Below are 25,019 nucleotides of genomic sequence, written 5' to 3'. Positions count from 1 at the left end.
TAAAAGTTATATTTTATCTAGGAATACTAGTTATATGCAGTGTCTATATTGCCAGAAACAAAATATGTTCATTCTTCAGGATGTGGTATTTGTTTAGAATAGAATTGTCATTCTTATTGTATTGACTGCATGCTTCAAATATAGTTAATAACAAATATAATTCTGTTTTTCTTGACAACTCAAATGTTTTCTCCCATTAATCACTTTATTTGGGGTGAAGATCAACTGTGGTCTAATATGAATTCAGTGGTATTCACCTTTATTATTTCTTTCTATGGGATAAAGTTTGGTGATTAATTAAACTTTTATTTGGGGTAGAGACAGAGTCTCATTATATTGCCCAGGCTGGTCTTGAACTCCAAGGGTCAAGTATTCTCCCAAAATGTTGGGATTACAGGTGTGAACCATCATGCTCAACTGATTAATTAAAATTTATCATTAATGAACATCTTTTTTACTTCAGATATATTTTACTCCTATTATAATTTTAACACCACCCTACAGGTTATCAACATTTGAACTTTTGATCAATATTGAATTAAATTTCCACATGAGCAATGACCATATATATTCTGTCAATCATTAAGTATCCTTAAGAGGTCGTTAATGTTCAGTTCCAAACAAGAGCTTTGTAAGGTCTTAAAATTACAAGAGATGACATTTAATTCATTTTAGTGCTCGTATTTCAGAAAATAAACTGGCAGGTTTTATTTCTGTAAATCTGTTAAGACTTCCAGACACTTCACAGTGGTTTGAACATTGTTGCATTCAATGCATAATCAGGTGTTGCTAAGCAGCACACTATAACTTTATTATTTTAGGTAGCATATAAACATATTTTGTTTACTTTAACCCATGAAAGGTGTTTCTCTGATTTTTTCCTCATATTTAGTTTCTCCTTTTTCTCTTTACTCAACAGTATAGTAAAATAGTAAAGTAGAGCCCTCAGTTTTCCCTTATAAAATAGAATAATAATTTTATGTATCCTTCTGTGGGCTTTAAACATTTATTGTACTATATTCAATCTTTCAAATATTTGTTATTTAAAAAGTACTAATAATTGAGCATATTAGTTTGACTTCATATCATGGCTATATTTGGGGTATTTATTATTATTGTAAATGCATTGAAAAGTTGTAATCAAAGCAATATAGTTTTTAACCAAATAAAATTATTTGGCTATGGAAAGTCATGGAATTTTATGTTTTGATTTATTAGCTTTAAGAAAATAACATATTTTCTAGATAGTTAAATTTATTTCAGTGTATGCATTTACAATACCCACTCATAATAGACTTTAGAAGGTAAAAGATACAATATATTCTTTTTTTTTTTTTTTTTTTTTTTTTTTTTTTTTTTGAGACGGAGTCTCGCTCTGTCACCCAGGCTGGAGTGCTGTGGCCGGATCTCAGCTCACTGCAAGCTCCGCCTCCCGGGTTCACGCCATTCTCCTGCCTCAGCCTCCTGAGTAGCTGGGACTACAGGCGCCCGCCACCTCACCCGGCTAGTTTTTTTGTATTTTTTAGTAGAGACGGGGTTTCACCGTGTTAGCCAGGATGGTCTCGATCTCCTGACCTCGTGATCCGCCCGTCTCGGCCTCCCAAAGTGCTGGGATGACAGGCTTGAGCCACCGCGCCCGGCCAAGATACAATATATTCTTAAAATTACCCACATTTATTTTTCATCTGACCTTCCTCTTTTCTTTCACCTAGTAATATATTACCTACTAATAGAGGCTCTGTCCATGGTTTCTCATTTCCATGAAGTACATTTATGCCTTTCTAGTCCTGAGTCATCTCTGCTTTCTCCCATGAATGTATTGGAAAAAAAAAAAAAAGAAGATAATTGTGGAAAATTCCTTTAAAAATACTCTTTTTAAAAATGTATTATATATGTGGTAAATTCGTTTAAAATTTAATCTCAAAGTTAAGAAGTAAACTTTTAATGGAGACTTTAAAATGATGGTATAGAATTTATTTTAAGATAAAGTTATATTCTGATAATTGTGAATCAACTCTTCATTATGGCAGTGTATAATAAAGATGATTTGATTTTTCTATAGAGATAGAATTCTTTAGTGTTCTCTTTATTCCTAATGGTAGTGTAAAGAGAAAATTTCAAGTGATGTTTCTGCTATGACCAATAAACTCATAATATTAAAAGTCAATGACACATGTAATTCTGATAGACATCTTAGTATTTACTCTTGATAGAGAAAATAACCCAATTTTAGGTGCAAATATTAGACAAATTTTAAATGAGATTAAAGTCCCCAATTTTAAATGAAATATGTTCAAACTTTTTATTGATGAAAAACTTACATAGACTGAAGTGCACAATTCATAGGTCGTACTACTTGATGTATGTCCAAAACCTGAACACACCTATGTAACAAGTCCCAAGATCAAAAAGCAAAAATTTACCACTTTTAAAGCTTTCTTCGTGCTTTCTCTCAGTCACTATCCATCATTGTTAGTCAGCACCCTATAAAAGATAACCACTATTTCTATTTCTGACACTAGATAACTTATTTTATTTACTTCCTGGATCTAAATTGTCTTCCTATGGAAACGGTTAGTTTTATAAGTGATAGTTACACTTTTTCTGACAATTAAATGTTATTTCTCATTGAATAGGTCCAAAGTGGTACCCTTCTCGAGTTGGTCTGCAGCTAGAATGTGGTAAGCAGCATTTTTTTACTGATGTGTTTGTTTAATTTAGAATCCTTTTTCTATTTTCAAAAGCTGACATTCACTTACCACTTAGTAAATATATAAATATTAGTATTATTTAATTGATTCTCTCAACAAACTAGAGCTCCACTTTTATAAATGAATAATTTAGTCTCAAAGAGGTATTTTTTACATATTCACTGTCCGTGAGTTTTAGAAGCAGATTCCGAAACTAAAATATTTTTGTCTGTGAAGCTTTAACTGGTCACCTTCTCATTCTACTGCCCCACAACATATTTTTAAGGTTAATGCTTATTTTTTTCATTTTTTTCTTCTTCTTTTTTCTGTTATAAAGCAGAATAAGTGACATAAGCAACAAAACTAATGAATTTGGAGAAGAAGCGTTATGCCCACTGTTAAACCTCAAGTTTCTCAGATTTTTAAACTCTATGATCTCAAGAAATTTATCAATAAATGCACTTAAAAATGGCTCCTACAAATAATTACTGCTACTGACACTACATCGACTTTATTTTAAAACTGGAATTTTAAATTTTAATGAAAGCTGTGGGGAGCATGTACTTTTTTCAGGATAGAGTGCTGATACTTAGTAAAAGCCTTTAATAGTAAATCTGTAGGAGGTACCTCTTAAGGAATTTCGATCTCTCAATTTTTCGTAAATGATGAGTTGATTTTTTGTTTCTATTGTTTTTCCTAATATTTAGATTGTCCTCTCTCAGGTATTACATGCACTTAAAGACAAATGATTATTTTGTTGAGTCTCTCAAAACTGTTATGAGTGTTTTCATTGCTGTCTTAAACATTTAATCTTTCTCTGAGACCTGTGTGTTCAAAACAAACAACTATGCAAGATTTCTAGAAGCCACACTTTTTTGATTCTCTCAAATTTATTTTTGCTCAAATGTTCAAGACAAATTCCCAACTACCTAGAGTTTAAGAAAAAAAAAAACATTATTGTCTCTTTTTTTTTTTTTTTTTTTTTTTTTTTTTTTGCTGCCTTCATAGGGCCTAGCACATTTCAGCACATGAATGCCTTTCAATACATGGATGTTGACATATACAAAACGAATTGATTCTTACCCAAAGAAGCCTCAAAAAATGTCACACACAACATTGTCAAATGTAACTTCCATTTGAAGGACACTATAAAAGACTGATAAATTTCTGTTAGTTCAGTGTTCTGGTGAATATGACATATTCCTTTTCTCCCAAATTTATTTACCTAGTTGAGTGTACCAGGGTGGGATATGAGATGAGTAAAATGTAGTTGTCTAAGTGTCCTTAAAAAGGAATGTAATAATGTATTTGAAAAAAGAATCAATTGATTTAGTGTGATATGGTGCAAAGAAATCAAAATCCAAAGCTCACTTGGATTAATTCAGATTTTTACATTTGATTGACTCTCTCATAGTTACTTGCCTACAGGGTCTTCTTTTATGTTGCAGAACTTAAAAAACACTTAAATCATTTTTAAAGTGTTAAGAGTTCATATGTTTATAATGCATATGATGATTGGCACAGGCTAGTTGCTCCATCAGTCTTAGTCATAACTATTAATATTAAGAAGAAAAAAAAGACAATACAAAAAAAGCAAGGTCTTAATATTTATACATGTTTGCTCACAAAATATACTTACTAGAATCATGGATCTTATATGAATATTAGAGACTTCTATAGTTTCCTCACAAAAAAGAAATCTTTAAAACACAAATAAAATAACAAGCATTGTTTTTCATGGGTAAAATTTTAACCAATTCTTCAGCTCTGTGTCTCTGCTGAGCTGTGCTATATTTAGCTGAACTTGGCTAGGTTCATGCATGCAGCTGCAGTGAGCTCCTGGGCTGTTAGGGAATGATTGGTCTACAATAACCACAACTTTCATGAAATTCCCTTTGTTCTATGTGGTCTCTCACCTCTCAGCAAAATAGTTTGGACTTACTCACAAGCTGGGAGTAGAGGTATAAAAATGAGCAGAGATACTAAAGAATTGTTGAAGCCCAGGTTTGGAACTAGTAAATGACCGTTTGTCCCACAAGTCACTAGTTAGCCCATATTCAAGGAGTGGGAATATAAGGACAGCTATCACTGAGAAGAACTACAAGGTCATACTGTATATGGTGTAGATATGGTGAAGAATTTCAGCTATTTTTACAATAAATCTGTCATATAATCTGGTAAGTAAAATGTTTTGTATCTTCCTACTTTTATTCATATGCTTTATAATGTCCTGGAAGGACTGGGTAAAATTTCTAATGTTTAAAATCATTGGATTTCTACATAGAAAATATAGATTTTTTTCCATCACTGTTTCCAAGCAATACATTAAAGCTCCATCCACATCCTTTATACAATAGTCTTGACAAACCACTAGGTTTGTGGTTGGTTGTGTACCCCAGTTCCAGGCCCATACTTGGGAGGGACTATCGAAAGACTGGGTTGTGCTTGTGTTAATTTGGTCAGGAAATTCAGGGCCCTTAAGTGACTGAAGCATGATCTAGAAAAATACGTCATGGGATCTAGTTAGGCATGTCCTGTCCTCTTGGCCCCACACATTCCTCTCCCTTTGATAAAGGACGTAATCATGGAAAGCCAAGGACAATGGTCCCTTTTTCTTGAGTCTGAGTGCTATGATTAATGATACATCTAGATTCCGTCAAGTCGTTTTTTCAAAATCTCATATTGATGGGACTACATTTTAAAAATAGAATGCCAATCTCTGTTCTTTGAAGTTGGCAAGGATGATAGACGGGTAGAAACTAACCCCTTTTCTAAGTGTGCTAATAGACATAATTGGAAATATATTTTCAGCACACTTTCAAGTGATACAAAGCCAGTTGAATTTTTTGTCCATATTAACATTTTCTTGTTCTTATACATAATTGTCATAATAGTACTGACAATTTTGATATCAAAGTCTTCACTTTGATCCATATTGCAAAAATTTTCTATCACTATGTAACAAATTTGCACAAATTTAGCAGTCTAAAAAATCTATCATTTATTAGATTGAAGCCACATTATGGCTTGATTCTCTGATTAGGATATTATAAGACTGGAATGAGAGTGTTGACTGTACTGAATTCTCATGTGAAGGCTCTTGACAAAAAGCCACTTCCATCTTCTTTTGTGTTATTGGAAGAGTTTGTGTTGAAAATGCTTGTTCCCCGGTGCCACAAAGAAATAGCACTCGAACATAAATTTAATTCTTTCAGCAAGGCAATTTTTACTTTCTGCAGAAAGGGTGCTCGTGATAGATGGAATAATGGCAAGAGCACCTTTTTGCATTTTATGTTTGTTTGTTTGTTTGGTCTTTGCAGTTGCATGAGAGAAGTTCCTGTGTTCTTGCTGGCTGTCACTTCCTAGAGACTGCTGTCTTTTCTCAAAGGCCACCTGTACCCTTGACATTGACCTTCTCCATCTTCAAGCCAGCAATAGCACAGTGAATCTTCCCAATGCACTGAATCTCTGAATTCCTCTGTCTCTGATTTCTGCACACAGATTGTAAAAATTCATGAAATAAATCAGGACTACCTAGATAATCTCATTTTTAAAAACCATGCAATATAATTTAATCAACAGAGTAACAGCCTATCATATGTAGAACTTCAGAGATTATACAGGGAACAGAAATCCTGAGAATTATCTAAGAAATCTGCCTACCACACATGTGTTCTTAGGCAAACACAGGACTACGTTCACATTTTCAAAGCAATACAAAATTATCTTTATATGTAATTGCATATATATATATGTATTTTATAAATAGTAATCAATTTAAATGAAATTTCTAAAATATAACTATAAAATGGTTTTCAATAAAGCACCCAAAGAACCATATACATTAATATGACCACCTAAATTATCTGGCTGTTAAAAGTGAATTTATCAAATTTCTGCCTTCAAATGTAACATACGATAATTATATATTTTCCTTTCCTTTTAAAAGTCCTTTAATTATAAACGTAAGTAAATATCTTGGATTCTGAAAGATCATCTAATGGTAGATGCAAATTAATATTTTCTTATTTATTTCAAAAATAGAGACTGGAATGATGCCTTTTAATGATGTAGATAATATAAATCACAAATAACATATGTTAAGTATAACAATAATAATAATAACAATAATAGGATTATATTTGAGAGATTAATTCATTTTGGTGTATGAGCTCTAGTCTACTCACTTTTCTTCCTGCTTGGTATACATTTCTTTAAATAAAACAAAATATATTTATATCTTATCTTATTAAATAATATTTAAGTTTTTTTGAATATTTTCTTATAAATAGTGCTTAAAAATATATTTTTGTACTATCTTCCCATATACAAATTCCAGACTTGTCTGGTGGTTATTTTTAAGAATGCAGTCAATTATGTTTATTTTACATCTATCTTATGAGTAGCTCCTTTCAGTAATCTTTGCTATATCTTTGTCTTACTATGTCTAAAGCCTGTAATACTGGAAACCTTAGTGTGTTTTCATTCCTTTCTTTCCAGCTTCATTCATGTCCCTACAAAGGACATGAACTCATTCCTTTCTTTCCATGCTGAATATACAAACAATTTCATCAAGCCCCATGGTTTTAAATATTAATGACTTTCAAATATCTACACACACTTCTACCCTGCTGCCTATTTGTTGATTCTTTCTTGAATGTCTAAAAGATACCACACACTTAAAATACCTTAAAGACTCTTAATTTTTACCCTCATATCTTGCTTTTGCTGTAGTCTTCTTCATGTCAGTTAATGACCATTACAATACACTTAAGTACTTGGGCCAAAAATCTAACTGTCTTTACCTCACTGAATCCTCTCTTCTCAATCAGTTGATTAAGAAGTTGAATCCAGACTATGTTCAAAATATATTTACAATTGATACATTTTAACATTTTCACCAATACTACCTTAATCCCAACAAAAGATCAGCTCCAGCTGGATTAAGTTTGAATGTCTCCTAAATAATCACCTCGCTTCCCTTCTTTCTACTTTTCACACAGCATCCAGAATATATTTTAAAAAGATAAATTATGCCATTCTCCTGGTGTTTTGGAGGGACCATTCATCTATCCACCTCTAATTTATACTATTATAAAATCATTTAGAAATAAGTTGAGATGTCGTTGTACTAACACTCAAAATTATACTTTTTGTTGTTTTGTTTTGTTTTCATTTTGAGGCAGGGTCTCACTTTGTCGCCCAGACTGGAGTGCAGTGAAGCGATCACAGTTCACTGCAGCCTTGACCTCCCTGGCTCAAGCAATCCTTCCACCTCAGTCGCCTGAATTGCTGGGTCTACAGGCACACAGCACCAAGGCTGGCTAATTTTTTTCTTTTTTTTTTTTGTAGAGACAGGGTTTTGCCATGTCACCAAGATGGCTGGAACTCCTGGGCTCAAGCGATCTGCTCACCTCAGCTCGACAAAATGTTGAGATTACCGATGGGAGCCTTCACACCCATCCTAAAATTATACTTTAAAAAAATCCTGTATGTTATTTGTTTAGGCCCTAATATGACATGTTCTCAGAAATAATAAGATAGTAACTAATGGTAGTCTAAATTTTGGTTAGATGATATTGGGAAACCACTGTGCATTTGATAAGTTGCTAGATATATGTTATAAAATGGCATTGTTCACATTTTGTTTTACTTCGAAGATTTATTTTACATTGTAATTTCCATATTAAATTAATTGTTAGCTTTTACTGATTTTACATTAAGAAATTATTTATCATTATGCTAAGAAATTGTATTAAAGTAACATTTTCTTGTTGTTTTTATTTTAGGTGGGCCTTTTTTGAAGGACTACATTACCATTCAAAGTATTGCAGCTTCCTCCATTGTCACACTGTATGCTACAGATCTAGGTCAACAAGTCAGCTGGACCACAGTAAGTGTCAATTTGAAATGTAACATACATGCTTCACATTTTGCTCTAAGTAATTCATTGACAGACTATTTCTATCAAATAAACTCATAGCGAAACAAAATGTACTGAATGGTATTTTAAATTTTCTATTCTTACTATGACCAGTGGCCAAAGGTCTACTCAAGTATTGGAGCAATAGAAAACCACAGTTTTGAAAAACAAAGATGAATTCTGTTTTTGTTGTTGTTGTTGTTGTTGTTGTTTTAAGTGTCAATCCACTCTATGACTGGGAGCTTCAACTTTGTTACCAAAATACCAGGAGTTCGGTCTAGGTCCTGCTGCTAACTGCACAGAAAGCCAATGACAGTGATGACAAGTACTGCCAAGGAAGAAGGCTTAATTTGGATGCTGCAACAGAGGAGCTAGGAACTCAGTCTCAAATCCATCTGCCTGACTAAAACTAGGGATTTATACAGCAGTGAAGAAATGTAACAATGTGTAAGAAAACAGGTACTAGGGAGGGACAAGGAGGCATCTGGTGGGGTGATGTGATGAGTTTCAGTTCTTTGATACTCTTTTGAGAGGGCTGAAGGTTCTTTCCTGAGGAATGAACTTAGGTAGAACAGATACAAGTTTCAAACTTTAACAGTAATAAGGGCCAATTTCTACATTTATCCAAAAAGAACTGTCTATGGGACTATTGGGCTAGTTTCATCTGCTCTGCCTATGCTTTGTTATTTACATGGTATCTCTTTACCTTTTCCTTCTAGTAATCTAGGGACATCACAGACTCTTTTGACACTGGAGAGAAGAGTATAGAATATACAGTTAAAAAGGAGATTCTCAGTCAGAGAAACAAACTTTTGGCAACTGACTATGAAAAAGTAAACTTCTTTCAGCCTGTGAAAATGTTCTTTTGGCTGTTTTTGGAGGAAAATAGCAGGTGTTAAAATTATGATATTTGAAAATGGCATTAGAAGAATGAGGACTACATTGAAAATACATGGAGGGTTAAGAGGCAGTGAAAATACTTGCTACTAGTGCACAGTATTGAAACACTCATGGGTAATAGAATACATCAATGGAATAGCTTCAACAGCAAAAGGAAATGTTAATATGATATTTAGTAACAGAGGCAGTGAGAGAATTAATAAATAGTTTTGATATACAAAGAATAGTGAGCTCCTTTTCTTTCAATTACATTAAACTTCTGTTATTTGTATTATTTAAACTATGAAAGTTTTTCTTTGCAGTTACATTCCACTCCATATCTGTGATTACCTTTAATCTTTTTCTATTCAAAATGACTTTTATTTTTGCCACAATTAACAATTGACATTACCATTCATAGTGATTTGCGCTGTTTCTTTACAATTAAACAACGATTTTTGTAAGTATTACGAAGGTATGACAATTTATACATTAATATTTAATTGTTAATTTTAATCTAACACAAATTTAATTTTAAATTTATTAATTAAAATATTGCTACATCTGTTAATATTGTCTAACAATCATTCCTTTTAAGATATATTTTCTGTGTAATTAATTAGTTCTATTTTATGTTTTCACTAAATTGTTGATTTATTTTCCAAAGTATATTGAACTTTTGAGTACTAATTTGTACCACTAAAGATTGAGTTTAGAATCTTATGAATTCTTGTGAAGCATATTTTAATGTTTAGAAAACAACCTATAGAAGATGCATGCATTTGCAAATAAAGTTTTAATACTGTACTTAAATGTAATGTCTACAGACCTTTGCTTAAAGAGATTTTAGAAAAGAGTGTTTGGTCTTCAAAGGTTAAAATATTCACAGGGTCTTTGTCCACATTTATGACAAAAAGGGAACTCTGTTTACAGAAATTGTGTCAGGGTGAGCAGCATTAAACCATTAAATCATTAGAAATTTCAACTTCATCACTTGCATGAGCACTGAGAAGAAAACACACTAAAGTGGAATTATTTGGCAATTGTACTAGAAAATTATAGTTTATTTGAGAGGAAAATCATTTATGTGACAAAGAGAACTCTGCAAATAGGCTAGATATTTTTAAATCAATCCCATGGATCACACATTCTTTCGCTCCAAACGAGTCAGCTCTGTTAAATGCTAAAAATATACACATTACATTGCAATTACACCCATTTTGTATCCACTAAACTATACAACAAAAGTAATGTTTTACCACATATGACTTTCTTGTACATTGAAAAATATGAAAATCTGTTCCTATAATAAAACATTTCATAGATTTTTGGGGAAATAATCTATTTAATTTAACAAGGTTAAAATTAAGATGTTAATATTTTTCTCCAACCAACAGTGTGTTACAAAATATTGAGAAAAATCCTGCCTCATTTAACTTACTAAAAACTTTAAGATAAAGGATTAATATGATAATACAACAATTCTAATTATATGAATACTGTTGATTAATTCAAGTTTTGCAGTTTTCACCATTTTTGTATTAATTCATGTGTGTATGTGTTAACGTGTAATTCTATGCAATTTATCCCTTGTATAAGGTCATGTATCTAACACCAATGTCAAGATAGAGAATTGCTTCATCCTTAAGAAGGAACTTCTTCATGTTATCTTTGCATACTTACACATACTTTTTCCTATCCTGAAGTAACCACTGACATGTTCTTCATCTCCCTCTTTTTGTCATATGGAAAATGCTCTATAAAATGATTTAAACAATATTTTGAGATTGATGTTTATTTTTCTGTAAGCATAGTGTCCTTGAAATCCATCCTGATTTTTGTTTGTATCGATAATTGGTTCTTTTACATTGGTGAGTAGTATTCAGTTATATGGATGTAATGGGCTTTGTTTAATCATTTACTCTTTGAATTACATTTGGGTGTTTTTTAGTATTTTGCTATTGCAAATAAACCTGCAATGAATATTAGAGGTATTTGTATGAACTTTTAAAAAATTTATCTGGGACACAGTGTTGAGTTTTGAGAATTCTTCATATAATTTAGAAACGACTCCTTGTATATGTGGTTTGGAAATATTTTCTCTTATTCTTTAGCTTGTCTTTTCATCATCTTAACAGAACTTTTCACTGAAAGAATTGTTTTCTATTTTAATGCAGTCTAATTTAGCAAGGTTTTCTTTTAAAGATTACACTTTTGCTTTCATATATAAGAATCCTTCAACTAGTTCTATGTCCTGGAGTTTCTCTCCTGTGTTTTCTTATGAGTTTAATAGTTTTATGTTTTACACTTTAATGATAGTCTATTTGTATTGTAAATTCCACATTTTAAATCTCTAAATCTAATTTTCTTCAATTTGTCTTATGTGTTCTATAACCCTTTTTTGTCTTTTTTTCTCACCGTATTTTGAATTGTCATGCTCTCTTTTCTATTACCTTTGTGTTATTTTGGTATTTATGTCTTCTATTTTACTAATTCTAGGGGTTATCAAAGATATTACAGAGTGTAACCTTGAGATATTAAATGCTAATATACATTTTTATATTTGATTTTACTAATGTAAAAATATTTCATAAATATTGAATATAAAGTTGAATGACTTTATATTTGAGCTCCTCCTGACTCATTTTTCATGGTTTTGTTATAATATAATTTTCTATATACGTTATATGCAAAAACATTACTAAAATTTTATCTAACAAATACCTTATCCTTTAGACTTATCCTTTTTGCTGCAATTTAGTTATTTCTTCTAATGTTGAGCTTACATCTGGTATCCTTCTCCCTGAAAAACATCTTTAGTGTTTTATTGTAGTTCTGTCATTGATGAATTATCTCCATTCTTGTTTATCTTAACATGTCCTTATTAACTTTTATCGTTAAAGAACATTTTTACATAAAAATAAGTTTACGTTGGCAGTTCTCTTTTCTTAATTTTACAATATTTTATTGTTTTAATTTCTGAATTCCATTGTTTCTGTTGAAAAGTCAGCTTTACTCCTTTGAAAGTAATGTGTCTTTTCTAAACAATTCTTGTTTGGTTTTGTTATCAGTAATTTGACTATGATATACACAATTATAATTATATTTTTATTTATCTTGCTTTAGTTTTATCTAAGCTGGTGGTTTAGTGTATTCATGCGCACAAACATACATGCATATAATTTGAAAAATTAGCTACCATTATCTATTCAAGTGTTGCTTGTCCATTATTCTCTTTAAATTCTTCTTTTAAATTTTATATTACATTTCATTATTTTTCTTTTCAAAGATTTTACATATCTGAAAATCTCAACCTTATCTTTCATTTATTTTAAGACATAAAAGATAGTTTTTGTTAAAGTTTGTGTCTGGTATTCCTGTCGTGCGCATCTTCAATATTTTTATTTTTGCTATTTCTCTTGGTTTTGCTCACAGTCTGTTTAGTGTTTGTATACCTGCATATTTCTAAATGCAGAAAATTTATGTGAAAAATTTTAATGATAACTGACATCTAGGTGATTTTTATCTTCTTTCAAAGATAAGTTAACATCTTCCAAATGAATGAATTGCATTATTGGATCCAAGTCATTTTGATCCAATCAATAATTGAAATGATTTTAGGGTGAGTTTTAGAATCTGTGGAGACAGTTTTATGAGGCCACCTTCATCCTCTGGAGACGATGAACAACTGTTTTTGTTTTTTCATTCCCAGGCCCCATCAAAAATCTGTTCTTCTTATCAGGCTTATATGAGGCTTCATATGCAAGGTTCAATCTCCTCTCTGGATTCCCCATTTCAAAATTATTGACCTTCTAATTCCTCAATGATATTAAATCTCTGAAGACTGAAAAAAACTTTTTAAAATATTTTGATCAGTTTTTCTCACTACACTCATTAGTATTTTGTGTTTGATTTATCTAGAATAGAAATCTCCATTATATGTTATTTATTTGACAAACCACAAAAAAACACTATCTTTATCTGGCATGATACTAATTTCAACAGTATTCCTTAAGTACAAAGTGTTATTGCTGTATTACAACTGATAAATGCTTCCAAAACTTTATGTAACACCCTTATCTTCAGGAGATTAAGGTTAAAACTACTTTATTTTGTTTTCAACAATTCTAAAATATACATTTTTTTTAACTGCTGATAGCAATTTTAGAAAAGGAGATAGTAAATCCAAAAATGCCCTAATAATGATAGTACTATTTTTTTTCAAGATAAAATGAAATACATTAAGCACAATTTAAGCACATGGACTCTAACCAATTCACAATTGCAGCTTCATTTTTTTTTTAAGCAGAATATTACCTTTTTCAATTTATACATATATCACATTGAAGATTCCACTGAGGTTTCAAAGACTCCCAGTTTCCTTGCTTGCGTAGTACAAATAATGAATTTTGTATTCAAAACAAAAGATTAGTTTAACACAGTTAACTTTTTGAAAGAGAAAATATAAACAGGATTTGATAACGGAAATAAATTGAAATTTCAATATAGTGTTTATCTTCAAAATAAGAAAAAGGTGTATCTGCCTCTTTAGAATATAGAATCTTCAGTAGAATTTTGTATTATGGGGGGGTTTCTAGTCTTTGTAAGTTCTTGTGATGTACATGGTCTGTATATGCCTGCTTATCTGTTTAGTTGATTGTATTTGGTTTTGATTTTGTTTTACTTCCCCTTATTTAGTAGAAAAGACCAGTTCCATTTTCAGAAGACCATATTAATATTTGTCTGCTAGCCCTCGTTTTCCTCATCTGGAACTATTTTCTGATTACTTTCTAAGATTAATAAATCATCTTTTCTCCTTTCTTCTATTTGCACTGAAATATTTTTTTAATGCATTGTCTAAAATTTACTTATCATTCTCTAGTGCTTTCAGGACATATTATTCATAACTCTCCATATTCTAGCAGAAAAATATTCTTTATAAAATATTAATTCTTCTAAAACATATTTTATATACTAGTAGGCTCTCCTGAATTATTTTTGAGGGATGATTGAGATAAGATTATGGTTTAATTTCCTCTCATCCAAAGAAACTTCAGATCTGTGTTAGCATTTTTATTAAGTTAATAAAGAGTGATACTTGGTCCATGTTAACTATTGTTCACAACATTTTATATTCCTGATGTATTCTTAGAGAATTTGCTCAAATTTGACTTCACTAGATCAGTTGCTGTTGAAATAATTATTTTATAATTTTTATTGTACTAAAATAATTACCCTCTTCATTATTCCAGAGTTTTGGCATTCTGTCATTACACATTCACAAGTGGCAAACATTTTCTTTATATCTGAATAATGAGGCATTTTGTAAGCCATAAATTACTACAGTCTCTCCTATCAGATTGCTTTTTATAATGAATTGATCAGAAGTTGCATTGTTTTTACTTCTCTCACACAAATCTTTCTTGGCACATGAGAAAATATATATATTTCTAAAAGGCAGAATTGTAACTGAAGAAACCTCCACGTGTAAATTATTATTTATGTATTTGTGTGTAATTACATATATATATAACCTTTAAATAATTACACACATATATGTATGTGAATATATATGAAACCATGCATATATATTATTCATTCCAACAATCTTCTCAACAGAGATGTGAACATGATTTCTAACCAATGTGCACAGCTAACTGCATTTTTGAGTAAAGGTGCAGAATTAAATTTTTTCTTAAAAAAGTGGTAGCAGATGAAGACAAAATAGTTAATGGCAGTCAACTTTATTATTGTTAAGTTGTATTTTTTTTTCCTCTTTGAACACTCCAAAGTAAATTACTTTCCCTACTCTGACTAAATACTTCAGAGGAAATTTAACATGATTTTAGCACTAAAAAATCAAACATTTACCAAATTTAGACCAGTTAGCCAATTAATATTTTGCAATCACTTGGTCTTGTTTTCAATTACCTTTCCAAATATTGTTAGTGTCTCTCTATAGTACAAATACGGTTACCCCCACTCAGCTCAAGCACTCAAAAGTTAAATCTTTTAACCACACAACTAGACTAATTAGAATTAAAGTATAAAATTGCTAATAGAGAAGACTGAATTGTTTCCATTCAAAGTAGAGTCAAATCAATGAATTCAAGCTGACAGGCCCATGGAGGGTAAGGTAGTGAAGAAAAGAAAGAGAAAAAGAAAAAAGATACTTTAGCTCATTCAATTTATTGACAGGGACAGTTTATACAGAAGATTAAGTGTGTATTGGACTGGGAAACACACAGGAAAATACATTAATAATGGTTTGTTTATTAAAATAAAATCTCCTTTTTACTATAACTGAAGAAATAAACCAGTTTATTAGGTTCAATATTTATTTTTATTCTAAATTAACTATACATGTATTAGGCTTTCTCCCCGTGGTTCTTCCAAGGAAGTCGTTATTTGCAATATCACTAATCTAGTTAAAAAATAATTCACCTATTTCACCAATTTATGCAATAGGCCAATACTCATAGACACAAATGAACCTTAAAAACATCTATTTTTATTGTTTAATCTAAATCATGTTTTATCTTCAGGTATTTTTGGCTGAATACACAGGACCTCTGCTAATATACCTCCTCTTTTATTTGAGGATTCCATGTATATATGATGGAAAAGAGAGTGCTAGAAGATTACGCCACCCGGTGGTACAGTAAGTGACACACACACACACACACACACACACACACACACACACACACACCCATATAACATACACGTTAAGGAGGGGATGAACTAGTAAGCAGGTAAAATATTAGTAAAGATTGTTAGTAAATGCGATTAAAGTGGATACAATTTTATGGAAATATATTTTAGATAACCACAAATAGTGTATGTACAGCAGATTCCAGATTTGTAAACTAGAAACTATTAGATATACCTTAAAATAGAGGTACTTTATGTTAATAATGATCACAGCTGTCAAGAGAAATTGGGAAATTCAGAAATATAATTAAAAGAAGTTTACAATTATAAAATCGAGAGACCATGTATAGGATATAAAATATAAATGCTTCCCTAAAAATACATTTATTTATTTGGCAATGTTGCATAGGAAATAAATAATGACCTAACTAATGGACAGGAAGAAAAAAGTTTACACGTTACTTTTTATTTATTTTATTTTATTTTATTAGTAGTATTATTTTTTGAGACGGAGTTTCGCTCTGTCACCCAGGCTGGAGTGCAGTGGCGTGATCTCGGCTTACTGCAAGCACAAGCTCCGCCTCCCGCGTTCACGCCATTCTCCTACCTCAGCCTCCTGAGTAGCTAGGACTAGAGGCGCCCACCACTACACCCAGCTATTTTTTTCTTTTTCTTTCTTTCTTTCTTTTCTTTTTTTTTTTTTTTTTTTTTTTTTTTTTTGTATTTTTAGTAGAACGGGGTTTCACCGTGTTAGCCAGGGTTGTATCGATCTCCTGACCTCACCTCGTGATCCGTCCGCCTCGGCCTCCCAAAGTGCTGGGATTACAGGCATGAGCCACCACACCCGGCCACAAGTTACTTTTTATAAGTCAAAATCCAAAATTAAATACCATTTTGAAGTATGACCAAAAAAGAGTAAGGCAATAAACAAAGTATTCTATATAATTGTGGTGTTTAGCATATTGTGAAAATCTCTCTCTCTATAAGAAATAAATGCCAAATTAAACCAAAAGAGAATATTTATTCAGGATGCCATAGTGGGATGTGGGAAGGGAAATTTGTTGGGAAAAAAAAAAAAAAGACCTGAACAAATTTTACGCATTAAATAAACTCCAAGTGAATTAAGAAGCAAATTGTAAGTATTTAGGTCATATGGATGCTAAAAGAGAACTAATTTCATCCTAACTTTCTTACTTCAAATCAAGTTTTGCCTACCTTTAATTACAGTCCTTCAGCCTTTCTTGTCCTGATTGGCTACTGTGTTAGTTTGTTCTCATGTTGCTATGACGAAATACCCAAGACTGAGTAATTTATAAAGAAAAAAAAAGATTTAATTGACTCACAGTTCCGCAAGGCTGGGGAGGCCTCAATAAACTTAAAGTTATGGCGAAAGGTACCTCTTCACATTTTCTTAAGTGAAAGGAATGACCAATTATTTCTAAAAGAGACCATGTATAGGATGGTCTCTTAGTATCATTCTCAAAGGAATTGACTCATATTTGCCATTTATTATTATTATTTTTTTTGAGACAGGATCTTGCTCTGTAGCCCAGGCTAGAGTGTAGTGGTTCAATTATGGCTCACTTCAGCCTCACTCTTCAGGGTTCAAGCCATCTTCCCACCTCAGCCCCCCAAGTAACTGAGACTATAAGTGTACACTGTCACAACCAGCTAATGTTTTTTTAAAAAAAAAAAAAAGTTTTAGAGATGAAGTCTCATTATGTTGCCCAGCCTGTTCTTGAGCTCCTGGGCTCAAGGGATCCTCCAGATTCAGTCTCCCAAAGTGCTGGGATTATAGGCATGCACCACTGCACCAGCCTTACTATTCTTAAACACAAATACAGCATGCTTGGTAGTATCTCAGTGATGAATGTATTTGTGCCACATTGTTCCCAAATAACAAATATGCAAAGTTTATATAAAGTAATTCCACAGCTGATACACAAACTACTTTTGAAATTTAGGTATCTAGCAGGGATTTAGAAAATAACCACAGGGCTTCTGTTACCTAATATTCAGGATGATGTTGTTTTAAGATGAATTCTTAAATGCCACGTCCAGTTGAAACACATTAAAATGTTGTCTCCAAAATTGCTTTGAATCATATTATAATGTCAAAAGAATTTTCTGCTAAGTTCAGATAGAAGACAGATTTCTATATGTGACCCAACCACCACAAAGTTCTTCAGATCTCTTAGAAACCTCCACACACTGGGACTAAAGGCATATCTCCTGTAGGAACTGTATCCGCATCAAGTATCTTATGAATCTGTTACCTGAACATTTCCTTGTCTTATTCAACAGAAACCAGAAACCTGGTGTAGTGCCATGCCTCCTTTGCTGTTTGTAAAGTTGAAGCTGTGCTTTTCTGTGCTGTGCCCTCATATCCTGAACCTTACTTGATTTAAAATAAATAAGATGTTATCAATATTTTGGTTCGGAAAAAGAATCGGATATTTATGGTTTTACAGTTAATTTAGCAATCAACAGAAAAGAATCAGTGTTTGGAAGTTAAACATAATTAAATAGAATAATAATATTTTGAAAGAAAATCAAACTTGGTGCATCACCATGCAGTGATGTGCATGGTGGCATATATATAAACTAAGTTTCTAGCTGTACATTCTATGGGGTTTCTACGCTCTCATGGTATAATGTAAAATAAGTGAATGTACGAACTTAGACAGATCATAGCTTGAACCAAAATTTCTCACTTAGGGCTCTGCTACATTGCTGCTTTTTTATAAAACAAAACAAAATTACTATTCAAGGGTTTTTGTAACTACTTCTACAAAAGAACAATAAAATGAGTAGAGATAACAATTTCCTTACCTACTCTGTGTACTCGTACTCACAAGGCAGCTTCTTGTATCTGGACTTTTGCTTTTGTTTGTCTGACTTTCTAGAAAGCTCTTCCCCCAGATATTCACATTGCTTGTTCTCTCACCTTTTTCAGAATTTGTCTACCATTATACTTATAGGTATCACCACCACATAAAACATTTATGTTACATAATAGGTGAAAACTTTTGTTTTTATCAATTTATGAATAATGATAAATTTGATGCTGACTTAACCAAGTTAGTGTTTATTATTTGTTTTTCCTAAATTCCCCCTAGTCATACCAGAAATCATTTCCACTAAAATCAACTCCCAAATTTATAAATAAACTCAATGTCTGATTGTATTATTATATAGAGTAAATGATATGCTGATTTTTATGCTCAACCTTTACTGGTTAAAGTATATCATCAGTTGGATGTGGTGTCTCATGCCTGTAATCCCAGCCTGTTGGGAGCCCCAGGCATGTTGATTACTTGAGCCCAGGAGTTTGAGACTAGCCTGGTCAACAAGGTTTAACCCGTTTCTACAAAAAAATACAAAAAAAATTAGCCAAGCATGGTGGCATGGGCCTATAGTCTAGTTACTCAGGAAGCTGAGGTGGGAGGATTGCTGGAGCCTGAGAGTTTAAGCCATGATCATGCCACTGCACTGCAGCCTGAACAACATAGCAAGATCCTGTCTCTAAAAACAAAAACAAACAACAAACAAAAAGTATGTCATCTTTGATCCGTATTGATTTCTTTAACAGCAACCAAAGTTTTGAGATTTCACATTTTTATGTATAACAAAATAGGTACAAATTTTAATGAAAAATACACTCTTTATAATATATTCAGAAAAATACACCGCTGTAAATCAATCACATTTTACATTTACTTTTAAGATAATAATTATATAAAAATGATAAGAAGAAGTGGTAACTTAGAGTACAACACAAACAAACACACAAAGAGACAAAATATTATAATATTAGGTAGGAAAAAACAAAACAAAAACAAAGCACAAAGCTACATTATTACTGCACAGAAAATGCAATTTAAACTTTCTCAATCTTAGTGCTTGCTAAAGGACAACCAAACAATTAAAAAGTTATTCTGAATATTATAAAATGTCAAATGCATTCCAAGTAGGCTTTGGATATTTTTAAAACTTGTAAATTGTCTGTGTCAGTCGAGGCAGTTTGATATGAACATATTTGCAATTATTATATTTATACCTACTCCGGGGACAGGTGTGAGCATAACAGTTTATGACTGGTATTATAAAATATTTCTAGTGTCGTCAGAAGTAAATTTATGGAGACTCTTATAACAGCTATTTTTATTGCTAAATTTTGAAAATTTTGAAAATAAAATATTAAAGCAAGCATTTGTGTTTTAGCTACCAGAAACAATGTTTCCTAATAGCTAGAATATTAAACTAAAAAATATTTAAAATGTACCATGCATGAGACAAGCCAGAATTTCAAAAGGATTTTCATGATTATGTTTTATTTTTTTTCCAGCTTGGCTTGTTTCTGTCATTGTATACACTACATCCGATACCTTTTGGAAACCTTATTTGTTCACAAAGTTTCTGCAGGACACACACCTTTGAAAAATTTGATAACGGTGAGGATGCTTTGTATTTTTAATAATGATTGAGACATTTTATATGTTGGAAACTTTGCAAAAATATTTAATCATTGTTTCCCTCCAAAACTTAGATTTTCATGTTTAATTGTATAAGCATGTCTTAAACATTCCTTTCCTAAAATGTCATTTTTTTCATGATATATTTAATTCAAATTAAACACTAAAGAAAGATTTGTCATTACCTCATATTACAAGATAAACTAGATACTCCTAAGAATCTTTTAATTTTGGTAATACTAAGCATTGAATTCAGATTCTTTGAGTGCCACTCGAAGTGAAGAATATCATATATGAATGTTCCTACAAATATACATCTGTGTGGGATGAAAATGGTGATACTATATTCCATTATTGTGGCGGTTGTCAATATGATGCTAGTGTCTTTGCTCTTCTAGAAATTGTGAATGCAACTGTTATCAACTATCAAATAACTACCAAAACATGAGAAAAAATGTAAAATATGGACATGGAAAAGTACATTAGGCAACATGTTGAAACTCAATTTTCAATTTAAGTTAAATTTTGTTTTTCAATTTAAAATCTATTTTCAGAAAAAGGTTTGTCTGTACAAAAAAACTTCCTGGTTTTTGTCAAATATCTGCTTTGTAATATTACAACAGAAGAGCCATTCTATTGTTATCATTGCAATAAAGCAGTAAACTCTGAAATTCTGAGACCTCAGAAGTCATTTAGGCCTGCTTTTTTTTTTTTTTTTATAGAAAATGGTACAATTAATCAAATCAGTTCAAGATCACCATTATAGACTACGACTCCTAAATCCGAGTCATTTCCGTTCCAGTCAATCAACATGTGTTACTATCAATTATCAAATAATTTATTTTATAAATGAACTAATTGTTGGAAAAATTATAGTGTATCTTATGCAACTGATAATTTATGTTTTATTTTTAGTAATTCATTTATATTTACTACTTGCTAGACAAAATAATTCTCATCAAATTTTTCTAAAATATTAAGTTAACTTGACATATATCACAAATATCCATTAATATTAGTACAAGTGGAGCAAAGAAATGCATTTTCTTAGTGATATCAAAATAGTATTTGTAAAATGCTACTATTACCATCTCCTTATGCCTTAGTTTAGTGAGGTCCAAGTTCTTGTCTCACAACCAAGGAGAATAAGACACATGGTCACCAGACAGTGGTTAGGGCAGAGTGGGATTTATTAAACAACAGAAAAGCTCTCAGCAGCTAAAGAGTACCTGAAGAGGGTTGCCAGAAATGGGGCTGAATTCTGGGTCTTTTATGTGGCAAAGACATGGAAGTCTTCTGTGGCTTACACCCTAAGGGGAGGGTTAAATTTCCCCCTGGGGTTATTGCATCGGCACATGCCTGGGGTTGGCCATAGATACTCCATCTTGGCTATTACCAAACGAAAACCTGCAGAGGGGGGAAGGTTAAGCCACAATGCTAATGGCACTATGAGTTCAGGATCAGGATCAATTTAGTATGCATCTTGGTTCTTGTCTGCACCTGCACGGGTGCACCTGTGCTGGAGAGTTTCTTCTGAGTAAGCATCTTGGTATAGGGGGAAGTTCTCAACCACATTTCCTCCTGCCAGCTACATAACATGGGTGGTACTGGTGTGTTCTTGTAGGCATTGTCCCTCTTGCAAGACCCTCCATCTCTATCTGCCAAATCAGCCCCTATCTACCTCCTCTCTCATTCCCCACTCTGGAGTGTTAACACTAACTACCATTAGGAGGAACAGGGAGATAACTGCTCTGGCTTTTTCAGGCTGTGAGAGGGTATAGTTCAAGAAAGGCAGAGGGATTCTCATAAGGTCCTAATTCTAGTCTTTGGTAAGCCCTCCAGTATGCACATTTGAAAGTGCTTATTCCTCCATTCTCCCGTATTATCATTAAGATCCTATTTAGGGTCCTTCAATGATATTGCTGTCTTTCCAACTGGTTAAGGCCTTCTCCTGTCTCTGATATTATATGAGTACGAAGCTCATATTCAAATTTCTTTACTGCTTACAAGGCTGTCTGTTTCTCAGCAGTCATCAGAGTTTGATTTAAGAGTAGCATATCGTTCTTTTAGAACAGTTTAAATACCTGGGTTAAATTCTGGAAGGCCTCTATAAATGAGTGATGTTGGGACTTGCCCAGAGTGAACATTAGAGTCTGAGGGTAAAAGGAGTCCCAATGATCCAGGTTGCTATTAAGGGGAGTGCAGGTTGACGATGGATTGTTACACATATGGAAAGAGAGGGGAGAAAAGGCATTCCTTAGTCTGTCTTCCACTTTTAGGGTGAACTTGGAGTGGGACAGAGAGAGAAAAGGCATCTCCTTTCTCCTCTCCTCCTCCTTGTATCCCCTGGGTTCCAACAACCTATATAGGCATCACCTGTGGATGCAAGTGTGACCTCCAACAACAGACCATGAGGGCTGGAAGGTAGGAATAGTCACACTTACCTATGCTGCACCCTAGCTCTCCAGTGTTGACTACCTTTGGGGTCCCTCAGATCTATTTCTTCTTTTGGGCTTCAGACCCAAAGCTTCCCACTTGAAACTTGGAAAATACATTGAAGTAATTGAATTGGGGCAAGAAACATTACTGGAGGTGGGTGTCCTTAAATCTTTAAGGAGCATCCGTTGACTGATAGGTAATGGACAGAGCCAGATCATAGCATTCAAGGAAATGAAAGTGACCGACCTCCAAAACTAGTCCCTTCTTCCTGCCCAGGGGTTGTTATTCTTGGAGTAAGAATAGGTGTCTTTGAAAATGTAGGGGTTGGCTTGGCTAATTCTGTGTGCTAGTAGCCAGGGAATTAGGGCTCCCCTGGATCCACAGAAACAAATCCTTGCCTTATCAGGCACCTTGACAAAGTTTGGAATGTTAGCCTGTAACTTTATGTCCAAATCCTTTTCATACAGAGGTTTGAAAGAGAGGAGTTTGGGGCTTGGTGTGCATCCCTCAAAATAAGCCTCCTAGAATAAGAAAATTGATTTCTCGCATAGTGTACACTTCTGTGCTTACTGAGCATTGCTGACATCTCTCATGGAAAAAAAGAAGCAGCCTAAATGGAGAGGAAAATAGTCACTCAGGGAGAAATAGCCTCCTGTACAGTGCCAGTCGGTCTCCTTGACAGGAGAAAGGAAACTCTCTAAATCTTCATATATCCCTTGTTCTAAGAACAGGTAAAAGTGACGTTGTTCTGGGTTACACTTCTGATGAGTAAGCAAGCTACTCAATTTTCCCAATAATATTATCTCTCCTGCTTGCAAAAAACATACATAACATTGAATATAAAGAAGGGAGAACAACCATCATAGTCTTAAAAGAAAGAAAATGTGATAGAAAATACTGGAAATCTTTATCCAACACCATAATGGGCTGTCAGGGACTGGAACTAGTCCAAGGACCTTTGCGTAACACCAAAATGTAGCTTCAGTCAGACACCTTCAGTTGCCCCAGGACATCCTTCTAAGTCCCACACAACAGCTAGAGCTTCATGAAAGGAAACTGGATTAGAACAGAATGAACATTGCCAAAACCCATGGATGAAGAAGTTTTGACAAAGTCCTCATCAGTAAGCTTGTCCTCTGAGTCTTGTAGGAGCAACAGCCATGCTGTTCACTCTTAACTAGCTGACAGAGGTCCAGTGCTTTGTTTGGTTTCATATAATAAAGAGAACCAAGAGCTCTTGGAAATGGAAGTAAAGAAGTCTGCTCTTATTCACCCTGCCCATGATCCCGAGCAATCCCGCAAAATCTTGCTGTCTCCTTATTCCTTAGTTTAGTGAGGTCCGAGTTCTTGTCCCACGACTAGGAAGAATAAGGAACATGGACACCGGAGAGTGCATAAGGCAGAGTAGCATTTATTAAGCAATAGAAGTGCTCTCAGCAGCAACAGGGGACCAGAATAGGGTTGTAAGAAATGGGGCTGAGTCCTCAGTCTTTTATGTGGCAAAGGCAAGGAAGTCTTTTGTGGGGTCCACCCTAAGGGGAGGGGTAAAATTCCCCCCAGGAGTGTTGCATCTGTGCATGCCTGCATGCCTAGGGTTGGCTATAGCTACTCCATCTTGGTTATTACTCATGAGTGCCTAAGAGAAACCCATGGAGTGGGGAGGGTTAAAGCACAATGCTAATAGCATTATAATGTGGTCAGGATCATTTTAGGACACCCCCGGTCCTTGTCTGTGCCTCTGTGGGTGGATGGAAAGTCCCTTCTGAGCAAACATCTTGGTATAACAGGAACTTCTTGACCATATTTTCTCCTGCTAACTGCATAACAGGGGCAGTGCAGGCACACAGTCCACAGGTGTTGGCCCTCTCCTGAGACCCTCCCTCTCTGCCTGCCAAACTATCCCCTACCTGGCTTCTCTCTCACTATTATATTGTGCAAAGAAATATTCCATTTATTTAG

General features: G+C 33.2%; 1 protein-coding gene across 2 annotated transcripts in view; it reads left to right on the top strand.

Moving 5' to 3' along the window:
• The window catches only part of TECRL (trans-2,3-enoyl-CoA reductase like), a 120,828-nt gene that overhangs the window by 70,220 nt on the left and 25,589 nt on the right, over positions 1–25,019 (top strand). For both annotated transcript variants that reach the window (XM_050789886.1, XM_050789888.1), the window contains exons 3-6: positions 2,637–2,681; positions 8,480–8,583; positions 16,038–16,153; positions 20,495–20,600. In XM_050789886.1, the coding sequence (XP_050645843.1) occupies positions 2,637–2,681; positions 8,480–8,583; positions 16,038–16,153; positions 20,495–20,600 (371 nt within the window). The remainder of the gene's footprint in view (positions 1–2,636; positions 2,682–8,479; positions 8,584–16,037; positions 16,154–20,494; positions 20,601–25,019) is intronic.

The sequence above is a fragment of the Macaca thibetana genome, chromosome 5 (assembly GCF_024542745.1).
Source record: "Macaca thibetana thibetana isolate TM-01 chromosome 5, ASM2454274v1, whole genome shotgun sequence".
NCBI classification, from domain to species: Eukaryota; Metazoa; Chordata; class Mammalia; order Primates; family Cercopithecidae; genus Macaca; species Macaca thibetana.
This window is presented reverse-complemented; position numbering and strand designations above follow the sequence as displayed.